At 45.9% G+C, this 17,500-nt stretch overlaps 1 protein-coding gene across 3 annotated transcripts in view; it reads left to right on the plus strand.

Annotated features, from left to right (window-relative positions):
• The window catches only part of Duox (dual oxidase), a 210,217-nt gene that overhangs the window by 167,186 nt on the left and 25,531 nt on the right, over positions 1-17,500 (plus strand). For all 3 annotated transcript variants that reach the window (XM_070129643.1, XM_070129645.1, XM_070129644.1), the window contains 3 exons: positions 12,724-12,862; positions 13,289-13,472; positions 17,196-17,318. In XM_070129643.1, coding sequence (XP_069985744.1) covers positions 12,724-12,862; positions 13,289-13,472; positions 17,196-17,318 — 446 coding nt within the window. The remainder of the gene's footprint in view (positions 1-12,723; positions 12,863-13,288; positions 13,473-17,195; positions 17,319-17,500) is intronic.

Genomic DNA, 17,500 nt, shown 5'->3' on the forward strand with positions numbered 1-17,500 from the left:
CACCAACCTATTTATTACCCATCCCCCCTTCCACCTTATTTATCCCCCCTCCTCCCTATTCCCTACCACCCCACCCCCCCCATCTCCCTCGCCACCCTCTTTGCAATTTTTTTTTTTTTTTTTTGAGGGACCATTTTTTTACTTTTTTTTTTTTTTTTTTTTTCTTTTTTTTGGCAAGGTTTTTATAGTTTTAGATTATAGCGTTTGTTGAGTGTTGAGGAATTTCGTTCCATTTCTTTTTTTTTTTCTTTTTTTTTTCGCAAGTCAAGAGCATGTGTTGCCACACTCTTTACTGCGCTTGTGTTACGTAGATGTGTAAAGAAATCGGAGAAATAGGTCGTAAAACCAAATTCGCGAATCATTGCAAATAAAGGCAGGAAAGATAATTAAAAATAGGTATAGCAGTAGTTCATAGTGAAATAGAAATTAGATTTTTTTTTAATGTTAAATCTTTGGTTTTAATCGAATAAAAAATAGCTAGCAGTGACTTTATTTTATATCAATATATATTTGTTTAAATCTTTGGTTTTAATCGAATAAAAAATAGCTAGCAGTGATTTTATTTTATATCAATATATATTTGTTTAAATCTTTGGTTTTAATCGAATAAAAAATAGCTAGCAGTGACTTTATTTTATATCAATATATATTTGTTTAAATCTTTGGTTTTAATCGAATAAAAAATAGCTAGCAGTGATTTTATTTTATATCAATATATATTTGTTTAAATCTTTGGTTTTAATCGAATAAAAAATAACTAGCAGTGACTTTATTTTATATCAATATATATTTGTTTAAATCTTTGGTTTTAATTGAACAAAAAATAACTAGCAGTGACTTTATTTTATATCAATATATATTTGTTTAAATCTTTGGTTTTAATCGAATAAAAAATAGCTAGCAGTGATTTTATTTTATATCAATATATATTTGTTTAAATCTTTGGTTTTAATTGAACAAAAAATAACTAGCAGTGACTTTATTTTATATCAATATATATTTGTTTAAATCTTTGGTTTTAATCGAATAAAAAATAGCTAGCAGTGACTTTATTTTATATCAATATATATTTGTTTAAATCTTTGGTTTTAATTGAACAAAAAATAGCTAGCAGTGACTTTATTTTATATCAATATATATTTGTTTAAATCTTTGGTTTTAATCGAATAAAAAATAACTAGCAGTGATTTTGTTTCACATCGATATATATTTGTTTAAATCTTTGGTTTTAATTGAACAAAAAATAACTAGCAGTGATTGTACTTTATATCAATATATATTTTTGCTAAACATGCAGCGGGGAAATAATCGTTGTTTAAATACAGTTTTCTTCAGTCTTAAGCAACGGCGAAGAAAATTACGTTTTACGCAATTCCTTCGTGTTTTATTTCGATTTTTTTTTCTTTTTTATTTATTTATTTATTCTATTTTTTTTATCATGAGAAAACTTTTTTTTCTTTTTCCTTTTTTTATTTATTTATTATTTTTTTTTTTTTTTGGGGGGGGGGGAGAGGGAAAGAGATGGAAGGAAGAGGGAGGGAAGAAGATGGGAGGGAAAGCAAGGAGAGGAGGAGGTAGGGGAAGAAGAGAGGGGGATACGAAGAAGGGAAGGAGAGGAAGGGAGGGATGGGGCGAGACGTAGGTAAATGAGACTGAGGAAGAAAGGAAGAAGAGAAAAAACGGAGAAGGGAGGGAATAAGGGAGGAGAGGGAGGGAGGGAAAAGGGGAGGGGAAGGAGGGAGGGAATAAGATAGGGGAAGGAGGGAGGGAATAAGAGAAGGGAGGGAAGGAATAAGGAAGGGAGGAAGGGAATAAGGGAGGGGAGGGAGGGAGGGTGAAAGGAGGAGGAAAAGGAGGGAGGGAATAAGAGAGGGGAAGGAGAGAGGGCGAAAGGAGGAGGAGGAGAAAGAATCAGAAGAGCTTATTTTCAAAACTTCTTCGCCTTCCTCCCTCCCTCCCTCCCTGGACGTCGGAGGAGGAGGTAACCCCCCCCCCCTGGCGAGCGGCGGCGGGCGAGGCAGCGGTAGACTCTTACAGCCGACCGCCCGATAGATAAACCGCGGTCGGGAAGGTCTTTCTCTTCATTTCCCTTCGTCGGTCATCGCCATGATCATCGGAGGGCGCAGCAGCCACGGGAAAGCGGCCCCGGCTTCGAGGGGGCGGGGCGGCGGCTGCGAGGACGAGGAGGGCGAGGTGGATGGCGCTTCTGCTGCACGACGACGCTCTCTCTCTCTCTCTCTCTCTTTCTTTCTTTGTGTTTTTCTTTGTCTTTTTGTTTCTCTTTCTCTTTTTTTTTTCTTTTTTTTTCTTTTTTTCTTTCTTTCTTATTTTCTTTCTTTTTTTCGTTCGCTCTGTCTCTGTCTCTGTCTGTCTCTCTCTCTCTCTCTCTCTCTCTCTCTCTCTCTCTCTCTCTCTCTCTCTCTCTCTCTCTCTCTCTCTCTCTCTCTCTCTCTCTCTCTCTCTCTCTCTCTCTCTCTCTCTCTCTCTCTCTCTCTCTCTCTCTCTCTCTCTCTCTCTCTCTCTCTCTCTCTCTCCCCCTCCCTCCCTCCCTCTCCCCTCCCTCTCTCTCTCCCCCTCCCTCCCTCCCTCCCTCCCTCCCTCCCTCTCCCTCAACCCCCCCAATCTGCGCGAATGTCTGCTCAGTGTCTACCAGCTGTCTACGCCTAATCTACGTCATGTCTGCAACGGACACCGCATATACAGTCCGTCTACACGATGTCGACGGTTTAGGACGGGTTTTCCTTACGTGGCTCGGCGGGTGTTTTGAATGCGGAAGGAGGGAGAGGGAATACAAGGAGATAAAGAAGGGATAGAAAGGAGGGAGAGAGAGAGAATAAAATGGGGGAGCGAAAATAAAGGGAGAGAGAATAAAGGGAGATAAAGAAGAGAGAGAAAATAAAAGGAGATAAAGAAGTGAGAGAGAATGAATGGAGGTAAAGGAGGTAGCGAGAATAAAAGATGAAGAAGGGAGAGAGAATAAAAGGAGATATTGGGGGTTATGATAGGGACAGACCGGGCTCGATGTGTGATAAGGTGCGAGAATTCTGTAGGTAGACGCATACTCCTCTTCCTCCTTCCCCTCCCCCTCTCCCTCCCCCTCCCCTTCCCCCTCCCCCTCCTCCTCCTCCTCCTCCTCCTCCCCCTCCCCCTCCTCTTCCTCTTCTTCTTCCTCCTCCTCCTCCTCCTCCTCCTCCTCCTCCTCCCTCCTCCCCCCCTCCCCCTCCTCTTCCTCTTCCTCTTCTTCTTCTTCATCCTCCTCCTCCTCCTCCTCCTCCTCCTCCTCCTCCTCCTCCTCCTCCTCCTCTTCTTCCCCCTCCCTCTCCTCCCTGTTCTTCTTCCTCTCTCTCTTCTCCTTTTATTTTTCCTGCTATTCTTTCTCCCTCTTCCTCCTCTTTCTCTCCCTTCTTTTCCTCTTCCCTTTCATTCTCTTTCTCTTCCTCCTCCCTCCCCCTTTCCTTATTTTTCCTTGTTTTCCTTCCTCTCTTCCTTCTCGTTCTATTTCTATTTTTCCTCCTTTTCCCTCTCTCCCTCCTCCTTCTCCTCTACCTTCTTTTCCTTCTCCTAATACTTCTTCTTCACTTTCTACCCTTCTTCTCTCCTTCTTCCTCCCCATCCCCATCCATCACCCTTCCCCTCCACTTCCTCTTCTTCTTTTTCTTCTTCTTCATCTTCTTCTTCTTTTCCTACTTCTTCTTCTTCTTCTTCTTCCTCTCCTTCTTCTTCTTCTTCTTCTTTTCCTTCTTCTTCTTCTTCTTTTCCTTCTTCTTCCTCTCCTTCTTCTTCTCCTCCTCCTCCTCCTCCTCCTCCTCCCCTCCTCCCCCTCCTCCTCCTCCTCCTCCTCCTCCTCCTCCTCCTCTCCTGCTCCTCCTCCTCCTCCTCCTCCCCCCCTCGCGGCGCACCTGTGAGAGGCTGGCGAGCATGACGGTCATTGGACATTTTCCTAAAGTGATCACGACCTCCCCACTCCCTCGCCTCCCTCTCTCTCCTCCCTCTCTCCTCCCTCTCTCCTCCCCCTCCCTCTCTCCCTCTCTCTCCTTCTCCTCCCCCTCCCCTTCCTCTCTCCCTCCTTCCCTCTCCTCCTTCTTCTCCCTCTCTCTCCCTCCTTCTTCTCCCTCTCTCTCTTCCCCCTCCCCTCCCTCTCTCCCTCCTTCCCTCTCCCCCTCCCCCTCCCTCTCTCCCGCTCCCCCTCCCTCTCTCCCCCTCCCCCTCCCTCTCTCCCCCTCTCCCCTCCCTCTCTCCCCGCTCCCCCTCCCTCTCTCCCCCGCTCCCCTCCCTCTCTCCCCGCTCCCCCTCCCTCTCTGCCCCCTCCCCCTCCCTCTCTCCCCCCCTCCCCCTCCCTTGTCGTTGCTGACAATAATAATTAGAAACAAAAAATACAAAGAAGAAGGAAAAAAAATTGTATTTGCTTTGTCGTCTTGTGTTTCGAGACGAGGACTGAGACACGTTCAAGGGTTGAGACACGTTAAGTATGGTCTGTCGCAGCATTTCCGTTTTTGTCTTTTAGTTTTTGTTATGATGGTGATGATGATGATGATGATGGTAATGGTGAGGTTAATGATAATGGTGATGATGATGATGATGATAAAGGGGGATAAAGAAGGAGGAAGAAGAGGAGGAGGAGGAAGGAGAAGTAGAAGAAGTAGAAGTTGAAGAAAAAGATAAGGATAAAGAAAATGAAAACGAAACAGAAAGAAAAATGAAACAAAAGAAAAAGAGAAAGAGAAGGAGAAGAATAAGAATTTGATTTGATTCGATGAGGATTCGGACGATTCTAGAAAAAGGGGTGGGGGAATTCCCGCGTTCGGAAGCGTGCAGAAAGGCCTTCGTTCCGCCCGCCCACCCGCCCGCCCGCCCACGTGGTGCTGTTGAGGACCGTTGAAAGGACAAGCGGATTTTGGGCGACGCAACGCCACCCGTTTTTTCTCGGTCGGTCAGGCGGGGGGGTGGGGGTGGGGGTGGTGGGGTAGGGGGCGAAAGGGGGCTGGGGGTGGGGTGGGGTGGGGTGAGGGGTGGGGGGGAGGGAGAGTTTTGCTATTTTTTGGGTTTCGTTTTTATGTTGTTGTTGTTTTTTTTCTCTCTCTTCATTTTGATTTATTTCGTTTTTGTCTTGTGTGTTTTTTTTTTTTATTTGTCTTGTATTATTTTTATATTTTTATTATTATTATTTTACTCTATGTGTTCGTTATTGTTTCATTTTTCTTTTATTTTCCCACCCATTGCATGCGCGGAAAACGATGGACTACAAAGAAAAAGAGAAAAGAAAAGAAAAAAGACGGGAAGAGAAACGAATAATAATTAAAAAAAAAAAAAAACGCGGCAAAAGGATTCATCATCCGGTACTTCATATTATTATGATTATTATTTTTTTTTTTTTTTTTTTTTATTATTATTATTATTATTATTATTTTTTTTTTTTTTTTTTTTTTTACAAGATGGCGGCCTCGCTGTTAATTATGCACCGTATTACTCCGAGGAAATGAGATCATCTCCCTCGTTATTTTGAGATGCAAGGGAAGTCACGATGCAAGGGGAGAGGACTGCATGACGGAGTATTTTTCATGCACTTTGCACGATTTGCTTTCGGCTGCACAGAGAAAAAAATAATCGACTGTATAAAAGGAAAAACGAAAAAAAAAGAGAGAGAAAGAGAAAAAATCGATTGCATGATCTATTTGTCAATCAGTGAAGTACATGATAAAAAAAAATGGCTTTATAAATAGAAAAAAGGAAAAAAAAATGCTTGCATGATCCATTTGTCAATCCATGAAGCACGCGTGGAGGGAGTGGAGGTTGGTGTACTCTGTGCATGATATTTTGCTTGCGTGGATTTGGCCGAGCACCGGGTATATATGTGCATGGTACGTCCCGGTTCTCCCCGGTGTTCTGGGGATACGCGTTCCCTTCGTATTGGGGCGGTGATGCGTTCTCGGCGCATGGTGTTCAGTCTCAGAACGTCAGTCTGAGAATGTCAGTCTCGGAACGTCAGTCTGAGAATGTCAGTCTCGGAACGTCAGTCTCGGAATGTCAGTCTCGGAACGTCAGTCTCGGAACGTCAGTCTCAGAATGTCAGTCTCGGAACGTCAGTCTCGGAACGTCAGTCTCAGAATGTCAGTCTGAGAACGTCATTCTCAGAACGTCAGTCTCGGAACGTCAGTCTGAGAACGTCAGTCTCGGAACGTCATTCTCAGAACGTCAGTCTCGGAACGTCAGTCTCGGAACGTCAGTCTCAGAACGTCAGTCTCGGAACGTCAGTCTGAGAACGTCAGTCTGAGAACGTCAGTTTCGGAACGTCAGTCTCGGAACGTCAGTCTGAGAATGTCAGTCTCGGAACGTCAGTCTGAGAATGTCAGTCTCGGAACGTCAGTCTCGGAACGTCAGTCTCAGAACGTCAGTCTCGGAACGTCAGTCTCGGAACGTCATTCTCAGAACGTCAGTCTCGGAACGTCAGTCTGAGAATGTCAGTCTCGGAACGTCAGTCTGAGAATGTCAGTCTCGGAACGTCAGTCTGAGAATGTCAGTCTCGGAACGTCAGTCTGAGAATGTCAGTCTCGGAACGTCAGTCTCGGAACGTCAGTCTCAGAACGTCAGTCTCGGAACGTCATTCTCAGAACGTCAGTCTCGGAACGTCAGTCTGAGAACGTCAGTCTCGGAACGTCAGTCTCGGAACGTCAGTCTCGTAACGTCAGTCTCGTAACGTCAGTCTCGGAACGTCAGTCTGAGAACGTCAGTCTGAGAACGTCAGTCTCGGAACGTCAGTCTGAGAACGTCAGTCTCGGAACGTCAGTCTGAGAATGTCAGTCTCGGAACGTCAGTCTGAGAATGTCAGTCTCGGAACGTCAGTCTGAGAACGTCAGTCTCGGAACGTCAGTCTCAGAACGTCAGTCTCGGAACGTCAGTCTCGGAACGTCATTCTCAGAACGTCAGTCTCGGAACGTCAGTCTCGGAACGTCAGTCTCGGAACGTCATTCTCAGAACGTCAGTCTCGGAACGTCAGTCTCAGAACGTCAGTCTCAGAACGTCAGTCTCGTGGAACGTCAGTCTGAGAATGTCAGTCTCGGAACGTCAGTCTGAGAACGTCAGTCTGAGAACGTCAGTCTCGGAACGTCAGTCTCAGAACGTCAGTCTCGGAACGTCAGTCTCGGAACGTCAGTCTCAGAACGTCAGTCTCGGAACGTCATTCTCAGAACGTCAGTCTGAGAACGTCAGTCTCGGAACGTCAGTCTCAGAACGTCAGTCTCGGAACGTCAGTCTGAGAATGTCAGTCTCGGAACGTCAGTCTGAGAACGTCAGTCTGAGAACGTCATTCTCAGAACGTCAGTCTCGGAACGTCAGTCTCAGAACGTCAGTCTCGGAACGTCAGTCTCGGAACGTCATTCTCAGAACGTCAGTCTCGGAACGTCAGTCTCGGAACGTCAGTCTCGGAACGTCATTCTCAGAACGTCAGTCTCGGAACGTCATTCTCAGAACGTCAGTCTCGGAACGTCAGTCTGAGAACGTCAGTCTCGGAACGTCAGTCTGAGAACGTCAGTCTGAGAACGTCAGTCTCGGAACGTCAGTCTCGGAACGTCAGTCTGAGAACGTCAGTCTCGGAACGTCAGTCTCGGAACGTCAGTCTCGGAACGTCAGTCTGAGAACGTCAGTCTGAGAACGTCAGTCTCGGAACGTCCTGCTTGCGTCCCCCATGCACGAGATCTTGTTCCGTTCCTAGACACGTCCGTTGTGCATGATATTCTGTCTTATCACGTTCTATATGCATGACGTTCTGACTGTGCACGTTCCTGGGGCTGGACACGTTCGCGTGGACACTAACAGGTTTCGCCAAGGCATTTTTAACATATTATAGCGTGCAAGGGCAGATGTTGCAAGGGATAGAGAGAGAGAGAGAGAGAGAGAGAGAGAGAGAGAGAGAGAGAGAGAGAGAGAGAGAGAGAGAGAGAGAGAGAGAGAGAGAGAGAGAGAGAGAGAGAGAGTAACATGTAATGGTTTGCATGGGCGATTCTGCAAATGTTGCAAGGGAGAGAGAGAGAGAAGGGGAAAAAGAGAGAGGGCAAGAGAAAGAGAAAGAGAGAGAGAGAGAGAGAGAGAGACCGAAAAGGTGGCTTTCGCATAACCACTCATGATAAAAAGGAAGAAGAAGAAGAAGAGAAGAGAAGAGAAGAGAAGAGAAGAGAGAAAACAAAAAACCGGCACCCAGGGACTATCTATCTTTCATGTAACCCTTTTTTTTTTTCCTGCGCCTATTATTTTGAGATGAATACACCGCCCACATTTTTGGCGCCGGGGTTTTGTGGAAGGAAGGCGTGGCCGAGGCTCCATGGCGGAACGTGGGTTGGGGAGGGAGGGAGGGAGAGAGGGAGGGAGGGAGGGAGGAACGAAGGAAGGAGGGAGAGAGAGAGGGAGGGAGGGGAGGGAGGGAGGGGAGGGAGGAAAGAAAGAAGGAAGGAGGGAGGGAGGGGAGGAAGGGAGGGAGGGAGGCAGGGAGGGGAGGGAGGGGAGAGAGGGAGGCAGGGAGGGAGCGAGGAAAGAAGGAAGGAGGGAGGGAGGAAAGAAGGAAGGAGGGAGGGAGGGAGGGAGGGAAGGGGGGAGGGGGAGATGAGAACGTTTTTTGCGCTCTGTTCTTTGTTGTTATTATTATTGTTGCTATTGTTATTATTATTATTATTATTATTATTATTATTATTATTATTATTATCACCATCATCAAAATTATTATTATTAGTAGTAGTAGTAGTAGTAGTAATATTATTATTATTTTTACCATTATTACTATTACTATCATTATTACTATCGTCATTTTGTCTCTTGCTAATACTGCATTGCACTATTAACTAAAGGCTCTTGTAGCATTTGCTAAATTTATTATCATTTGATATTATCTGTATGTAGTCCAGCATTTCTTGTACTACATTTCCTAATGGTAAAATATTTACTTGGGAGCGAGAGTACGGATAAACACGATTCTCCTTCAGGGATAAAAAAGACATTTTTCTCAGGGAAAGAACATGCAAATGTTCGTATATATATTCCTATATATACGAGGGCGAGGCTCTTCTTCCCGCTCTCCCTCCCTTTTCCTTTCTCTTTCCTCCCTCTCCCTTTCCTTCTCCCTTCCCTCCTCCTCCCCTCCCCTCCCCTCCCTCCCTCCCCTCCCCTCCCTCCCTCCCTCCCTCTCTCCCTCCCTCCCTCCTCCCTCCCTTTGTCTTCCCCTCCCTCCCTTTGTCTTCCCCCCTCCCTCTTCCCTCCTCCTATCCTTCCCTCCCTCCTCCCCTTCACGTGGTCCTTATACGGGAATATGAACATTTTTCGCCAGTCATCCTGAGTCTTATAAACCCAACTTGATTTTTTTGTATGTATTATTATTATTATTTCTATATCGGTGAATTTTTGTTTTGTTTTTTGTTTTATTTTATTTCGTTTTTTTTTTCTTTTTAAGGGCGGTAAAAATGGCGCTGGCATTATATAGGTTCGTTTGATTTTAGCTTTTTTTTAAGGTTATTCGGTTTAGAAGAGATATTAATTGTAGTTTTAGATTAGGTAGTATTTACAATTTTTATGCGTTGTAATGATGGTGATGATGATGATGATGAGGATGATGATGATAATGACGATAACGATTATGATGATGATGATGATGATGACGATAACGATAATGATGATGATGATAATGATAATGATGATGATGATAATGATAATGATAATGATGATGATGACGATGATAATGATAATGATAATGATAATGATGATGATGACGATGATAATGATAATGATGATGATGATGATGATGATAATGACGATAACGATAATGATGATGATGATAATGATAATGATGATGATGACGATGACGATGATAATGATGATGATAATGATAATGATGATGATGACGATGACGATGATTATCTTACATAAATATAGGGATTTTATTTACTGTCGTGGCCTCTTAATTACTTTTCCTGCCCTTTCCTCTTCCCTCTCTCATGCGAGAGAAGTTGGAATATCTTAGATGTTGAAGTCATTTCCCGACAGATGTTGAAGTCATTTCCCGACAGATGTTGAAGTCATTTCCCGACAGATGTTGAAGTCATTTCCCGACAGATGTTGAAGTCATTTCCCGACAGATGTTGAAGTCATTTCCCGACAGATGTTGAAGTCATTTCCCGACAGATGTTGAAGTCATTTCCCGACAGATGTTGAAGTCATTTCCCGACAGATGTTGAAGTCATTTCCCGACAGATGTTGGTCATTTCCCGACAGATGTTGAAGTCATTTCCCGACAGATGTTGAAGTCATTTCCCGACAGATGTTGAAGTCATTTCCCGACAGATGTTGAAGTCATTTCCCGACAGACAGCGAGGAAAGAGAACACGATCTCTTCAGGAGTTCTCTAAGATAGCCGTCGGGAGCTTGTGTTCGGGAACCACAAAGGTTTTGCCATCCGATAGCCCTCTCCTGTTCTCTCTTTCTCTTTCTTTTCATTGTTTCCTTTCTTTCTCTCTCTCTCTCGCTCTCTCTCTCTCTCTCTCTCTCTCTCTCTCTCTCTCTCTCTCTCTCTCTCTCTCTCTCTCTCTCTCTCTCTCTCTCTCTCCCTCTCCCTCTCCCTCTCCCTCTCCCTCTCCCTCTCCCTCTCCCTCTCTCTCTCTCTCTCTCTCCCTCCCTCCTCCCTCCCTCCCTCCCTCTCCCTCTCCCTCTCCCTCTCCCTCTCCCTTTCCCTTTCCCTTTCCCTCTCCCTCTCCCTCTCCCTCTCCCTCTCCCTCTACCCCCCTCTCTCCCTCTCCCCCTCTCCCTCCCTCTCCCTCTACCTCTCCTCTCTCCCTCTCTTCCGACGTGTTCGTGTGTCGTGGCCTTGTAGATGATGAATATCGGGGCCAACGAGGCAGCTACAACGGGCGTGGTTCGTGTGGGCGTGTTTTCTCGTGTCGGTTCGTGTGGGCGCGTTTCAGCGGGCGGCGAGGAAGGGCTGCGAGGGGGCGAGGGAGGGAGGGAGGGAGGGAGGTGGAAGGGGAGAGGGAGGGAGGGAGGGGCGAGGGAGGGAGGGAGGGAGGGAGGGTGGAGGGGAGAAGGGAGGGAGGGAGGGAGGGGGCGAGGGAGGGAGGGAGGGGGTGGGTGAAGGGGAGAGGGCGAGGGAGGGGAGGAAGGAAAGGAGGAAGGAGGGGAGGAGAAAGGGAGAGGGGGAGGAGGGAGGGAGGTGGGAAGGGAAGGGAAGGGAAGGGAAGGGAAGGGAAGGAAGGGAAGGGAAGAGGAGAGGGAGGTGGGGAAGAGGAGAGGGAGAGGGAAGGAGAGGAGAGAGGGAGGAGGGAGGGAGGAGGGAGGGAGGGAGGGAGGGAGGGAGGGAGGGAGGGAGGGAGGGAGGGAGGGAGGGAGAGAGTGAGGGCGGTGAGTGTGTGGGGGTGACAAGAGAAAGGGTAAGATGGGGTAATGTGTTGAAGAGAAGGAAGGGTTGAAGGTAAGAAGCGGTTGGGAAGCGTACTAGAGTAGGGAAGGGGCGGTGCTTAGAGGAGGGAAGGGGCGGGGCTTAGAAGAGGGAAGGGGCGGGGGGTAAAAATGAGGGGAAGACGGTTTAAGGCACGATGTAGGAGGAAGAGAGAGGGAGGGAATGGGAAGGGAGGTCTCCCCCCTACCCCCCGTAGGGGGGAGGGGGGAGACACATAAGCGGGTGTATTGCAAAGGGGAGGAGAAGGAGGGAGGTAAAGGGGAGGGATGAAGCGAAGAGTAAGAAAGTATGGAAGAGGAAAAGGGAGGGAGATTGTATGTCTGTTTTTAAGAATGGGAAGGAGGGCGGGGTGGGGGGAGGGGGGGGAGGGAAGGAAGAAGTCACAGAAGTATGTGTGTATTATTTTTTCCCGCTTCTGTGAGACTCTGTAAAATCACGTGATTTGTCTTTTTGATTTTCTACCGCAATTTTTTTTTCTTTATTATCCATGTATTTATTTTCACTTTTTCTGATACTCGACTGCACGTCTGGATAGCACTTTGTTGCCTTAAGTCACAGGGAAAATGGATAAGATTTCTTTGCACTTTTACTAAGCTTGTCAGCCTACCTGTCGCTCTCTCCTGCACTTCCTTTGAACAGCAACTGTATATATATATATATGTATAGGTATAAATAGGCAGAAGTGTATATGTATGTATTTAATTTGCTTTTATTTATTCTCTTTCTTTACGTATAGGTGTTTATGTACAGTATGTGGATCTTTAGTACAGATATCTGCATACACAGTTACATGCATGTATATTTATATTCATATATGGATGTGTAAATTGATATATTTATTTATTCATATAGTTATTTATCTTTATACACCTCTGTTATCTCTCTTTCTCTCTCCTTGTCTCTCTTTCTCCTTGTCTCTCCTTCTCTCTCTTTGTCTCTCTTTCTCTCTCCTTGTCTCTCCTTCTCTCTCCTTGTCTCTCTTTTTCTCTCGTTGTCTCTCTTTCTCTCTCCTTCTCTCTCTTCCTCTCTCGTTGTCTCTCGTCTCTCTTTCTCTCTCGTTGTCTCTCTTTCTCTCTCGTTGTCTCTCTTTCTCTCTCCTTCCCTCTCCTTGTCTCTCCTTCTCTCTCTTTGTCTCTCCTTGTCTCTCTTCCTCTCTCGTTGTCTCTCCTTCTCTCTCTTTCTTTCACCTTGTCTCTTTCTCTCTCCTTCTCTCTCCTCTCTCTTTGTCTCTCTTTCTCTCTCCTTGTCTCTCCTTGTCTCTCTGCCCAAGTGACTAACGCCGCCCCTCCCCGCAGGACGTGATGGCCAACAGCACGGTGGAGCAGCTCCTCCGCGGTCTGGCCTCGCAGCTGGCCGAGAAGGAGGACCACGTGCTCTGCTCCGACGTCCGCAACAAGCTTTTCGGGCCGCTCGAGTTCTCCAGGAGGGATCTGGGTACGTGGGGAGCTCTGGGAGGGGGTTGGGGGGTTGGGAGGTTGGGGGGTTGGGTCTCCCCGGTGGGTTCTTTGCCTTGGGGGCTTCGCTGAGGGGAGGGAGAGGGAAGGGGGTCCTGGAGAGGCGGAGGGGTCCTCCTCTCTCGTCGGGGGTGTCCTCGGAAGGGGCTCTCTCTCCTCTCTCGTCGGGGGTGTCCTCGGAAGGGGCTCTCTCTCCTCTCTCGTCGGGACCTTCCTCGGGGGAGCTGATCTTGGACCTCCACCGGGTGGGAAGGTTTCCCCTGGGGGTTCTCGTGTCTCGTTTCCTCAGCATGATTGTGTGAAATACAGTATTGAAGATATCGTCCATTTTTGTGCTCCACCTGACGAAAGGCCGCCCAGACGTCCGGCCTATCCGCGGCACTCACCCCGCCCTCTCCTCCACCAGGGGCGCTGAACATCATGCGGGGGCGCGACAACGGGCTGCCCGACTACAACACGGTGCGCAAGTGCTTCCACCTGGACGTCGTCGAGCGCTGGGAGGACATCAACCCGGACCTGTACGCCGACCATCCCGACCTCCTCGAGAGCCTCCGCGACCTCTACCGGGGCGACCTCATGAATGTCGACCTGTGAGTGAAGGCGATGAGTATTTATTTATTTATTTTTTTAATTATTATTATTTATTTATTTTTTAGGAGGGGGTGCATGGGCGTCTTAGGGTTGTGGGGATGGGGTGGGAGGGGGATGTGAGTGAGTGAGGCCGTGGATCGGTGAATGAGTTAATACGCACACGTACGCATGCATGCAGGCACGCGCGCGTATGCATATGTATGTGCGTGTGTGTGTGTGTTTGTGTGTGTGTGTGTGTGTGTGTGTGTGTGTGTGTGTGTGTGTGTGTGTGTGTGTGTGTGTGTGTGTGTGTGTGTGTGTGTGTGTGTGTGTGTGTGTGTGTGTGTGTGTGTGTGTGTGTGTGTGTGTGTGTGTGTGTGTGTGTGTGTGTTTATGTATATGTATGTATGTCTGTATGCATGTATGTATGTGTATGTATATCCACATGTATGCATGCATGTGTATGCACATTTATGCGTATGTATGAGTATATATTTGTATGTGTACGTATATGTGCATATGCGTATGCATGCCAGCGTACCGGTGTGTATGTGTGTGTGTTTGTATTTGTATGTACCTGCCTGTGCGTTTTTTGGTAGTTAATGTGGTAAGGTGAGTGCTTCTGTACGATTGTTTGTGAGTTGGTGTGTGTGTGTGTGTGTGTGTGTTTTGGAGTAGTTTTGCCGGTGAATGTGAATAAACAGGGGAATTATTGAATGGCCGAGATAGTAAACAAAACAAGAGCGATTGCGTAGGACAAATGTATCCTTGTGTGTCAAAGATTTAAGGTTTATTTTCCCTTCCGTCTGAATGATGATAATGATAGACCTACTTTTTAAGTTATTTAAGGCATTTTTTCCCTTCTGAATAATAATGATAAACGTATTTAAGTCAATAATTAAATCATTATTTTCCCTTACGTGTGAATGATAATGATAAACCTATTTAAGTCAATTAAGTCATTTTTTTCCCTTACATTAGAATAAAGATGATATTGATAAACTTACTATTTAAGTCCTTTAAGTAATTTTTCCCCCGTGCGTCTGGATAATAATGATAAACCTATTAGTTAAATTATTTAAGTAATTTTTTCCCTTTCTTCTGATTAATAATAAAAAACCTGTCATTTAAGTTATTTTTTTCCATTACGTCAGAATAATAATGATAATCCTACTATTTAAGTCAATTAAGTCACTATTTTAATGATATTGATAAACCCATTATATAAGTCCTTTAAGTATTATTTTTCCTTACGTGTGAGAAATAATGACAAACCTATTTAAGTCATATAAGTCATTGTTTTCCCTTACGTCACAATAATGATGTTAAACCTATTTAAGTCAAATAAGTCATTCTTTTCCCTTGCGTCTGAATAATAATGACAAACCTGCTATTTAAGTCATATAAGTCATTGTTTTCCCTTACGTCACAATAATGATGATAAACTTCCTATTTAAGTCAAATAAGTCATTCTTTCCCCTTGCGTCTGAATAATAATGATAAACCTATTTAAGTCATATAAGTCATTATTTCCCCTTGCGTCTGTGTAATAACGATAAACCTCCTGTTTAAATCATATAAGTCATTCTTTTGCATTACGTCAGAATAATAATGATAAACCTCCTTTTTAAGTCATATAAGTCATTATTTCCCCTTGCGTCTGTGTAATAACGATAAACCTGCTATTTCAGTCATATAAGTCATTCTCTTCCCTTACGTCAGAATAATAATAATAAACCTGCTATTTATGTTATTTATCTCATTCTTTTCCCATATTTCTAATAAAATAATGATAAACCTAAGTCATTTATAAACCTCCTTTTTAAGTCATATAAGTCATTATCTTCCCTTACGTCAGAATAATAATAATAAACCTGCTATTTAAGTCACATAAATCATTACTTTCCCTTGTGTCTGTGTAATAACGATAAACCTCCTATTTAAGTCATATAAGTCATTATCTTCCCTTACGTCAGAATAATAATAATAAACCTGCTATTTAAGTCACATAAGTCAACCGTGTTTCCAGTCCAAAGTCCGAACGGTTCTGAGCAGCGACGTACGTGACTTGTGGCACGCCGTCAGCAGTGCCTCTCCTGCTGCTCTCTGCTCTCCTCTTTTTCTTTTAGATTTAGTTTTCTTCTTCTATCTCTTTTTCTCTCTCCTTCTTTCTCCTTGTATTTCCTTTTTTCTCTTTCTCTCTCCTTCTTTCTCCTTGTATTTCCTTTTTTCTCTTTCTCTCTCCTTCTTTCTCTTTGTCTCTACTTTCTCCTCTCTCTCCTTCTTTCTCCTCTCTCTCCCTCTTTCTCCTCTCTCTCCCTCTTTCTCTCTCTCTCCTTCTTTCTCCTCTCTCTCCTTCTTTCTCTTTCTCTCTCCTTCTCCTTCCCTCTCTCTCCCTCTCTCTCCTTCTCTCACTTTGTCTCTCCTTCTCTCTCCATCTCTCCCCCGATTTCCCCCTTTTCTCTTTCGTAAAGGATTTTCTTCACTTTTTTTTTCTCTTTGTTTTCCTATTTCGTTGTTCCCTTGTTCTTGCCTCTCCCTTTCGCCACATCTTTCGCATTCCCGCGTGGATGACGTCTTTTGTTTGGGGCTTTCCAATTCCACGTCCTCGGACTCTATTTTTTTTTATTCTTTGTTCCTAATCTTCCACTCCTCTTCCACTTCCTCCTCCTCCTTCTTCTTCTTCTTCTTCTTCTTCTTCTTCTTCTTCTTCTTCTTCTTCTTCTTCTCGTCCTTCTCCTCCTCCTCCCTCCCTCCCTTCCTTCCTCATCTCCGTCCTCCTCCACCTCCTCCTCTTCTTCCTACTCCTCCTCAGCCTTCCCCCCTCCTCCTTCTTCCTCCTCCTCCTCCTACTCGTCCTCGTCCTCGTCCTCCTCCTCCTCCCCCTCTCCCCCTTCCTCTTGCTCTTCCTTCCCCCTTCTCCTCCTCCTCCTCCTCCCTCTCTCCCCCTTCCTCTTGCTCTTCCTTCCCCCTTCTCCTCTTCCTCCTCCTCCTCTTCCTCTTCCTCCTTCTTCCTCCTTCTTCCTCCTCCTTCCTCCTCCTTTCCACCTCCTCCCTCTTTACCTCCCTCCTCCTCCAACACACTCCTTCGCTTCCCCGTTCACTCCCCCCCACCCACCCCCCCCACCCCTCCACGCATTCTTGTATTCTCTCCCATTCTCCCATTCTCTCATTATCGCGCGTTCTCCTCCATTATTTTTTTCCCTCTCACCTCTCCCTTTCTTGTATTCTCTCCCATTCTCCCATTCTCGCGCGTTCTCCTCCATTATTTTTTTTCCTCTCACCTCTCCCTTTCTTGTATTCTCTCCCATTCTCCCATTCTCGCGCGTTCTCCTCCATTATTTTTTTCCTCTCACTTCTCCCTTTCTTGTATTCTCTCCCATTCTCCCATTCTCCCATTCTCTCATTCTCGCGCGTTCTCCTCCATTATTTTTTTCCCTCTCACCTCTCCCTTTCTTGTATTCTCTCCCATTCTCCCATTCTCTCATTCTCGCGCGTTCTCCTCCATTATTTTTTTCCCTCTCACTTCTCCCTTTCTTGTATTCTCTCCCATTCTCCTCCATTATTTTCCCTCTCACCTCTCCCTTTCTTGTATTCTCTCCCATTCTCCCATTCTCGCGCGTTCTCCTCCATTATTTTTTTCCTCTCACTTCTCCCTTTCTTGTATTCTCTCCCATTCTCCCATTCTCGCGCGTTCTCCTCCATTATTTTTTTTCCTCTCACCTCTCCCTTCCCTCCTTCAGGTACGTCGGCGGGATGCTGGAGTCGCAGGACGGGCCCGGGGAGCTCTTCAAGGCCATCATCAAGGAGCAGTTCCTCAGACTCCGCGACGCCGACAGGTTCTGGTTCGAGAACGAGGAGAACGGGTAAGGATTTGGAGGGGCGGAGGGGGTGGAGGAAGAGGGGGAGGAAGAGGGGGAGGAAGAGGGTGAGGGGGAGATTGAGTGGTGGAAGGGAGGGGGAGGAGGGGAGATTAAGTGGTGGAAGGGGAGGGGAGGGAGGGGAGATTAAGTGGCGGAGGAAGAGGGAGGGGAGATTAAGTGGTGGA

Source organism: Penaeus vannamei, chromosome 14, assembly GCF_042767895.1.
Source record: "Penaeus vannamei isolate JL-2024 chromosome 14, ASM4276789v1, whole genome shotgun sequence".
NCBI lineage: Eukaryota > Metazoa > Arthropoda > Malacostraca > Decapoda > Penaeidae > Penaeus > Penaeus vannamei.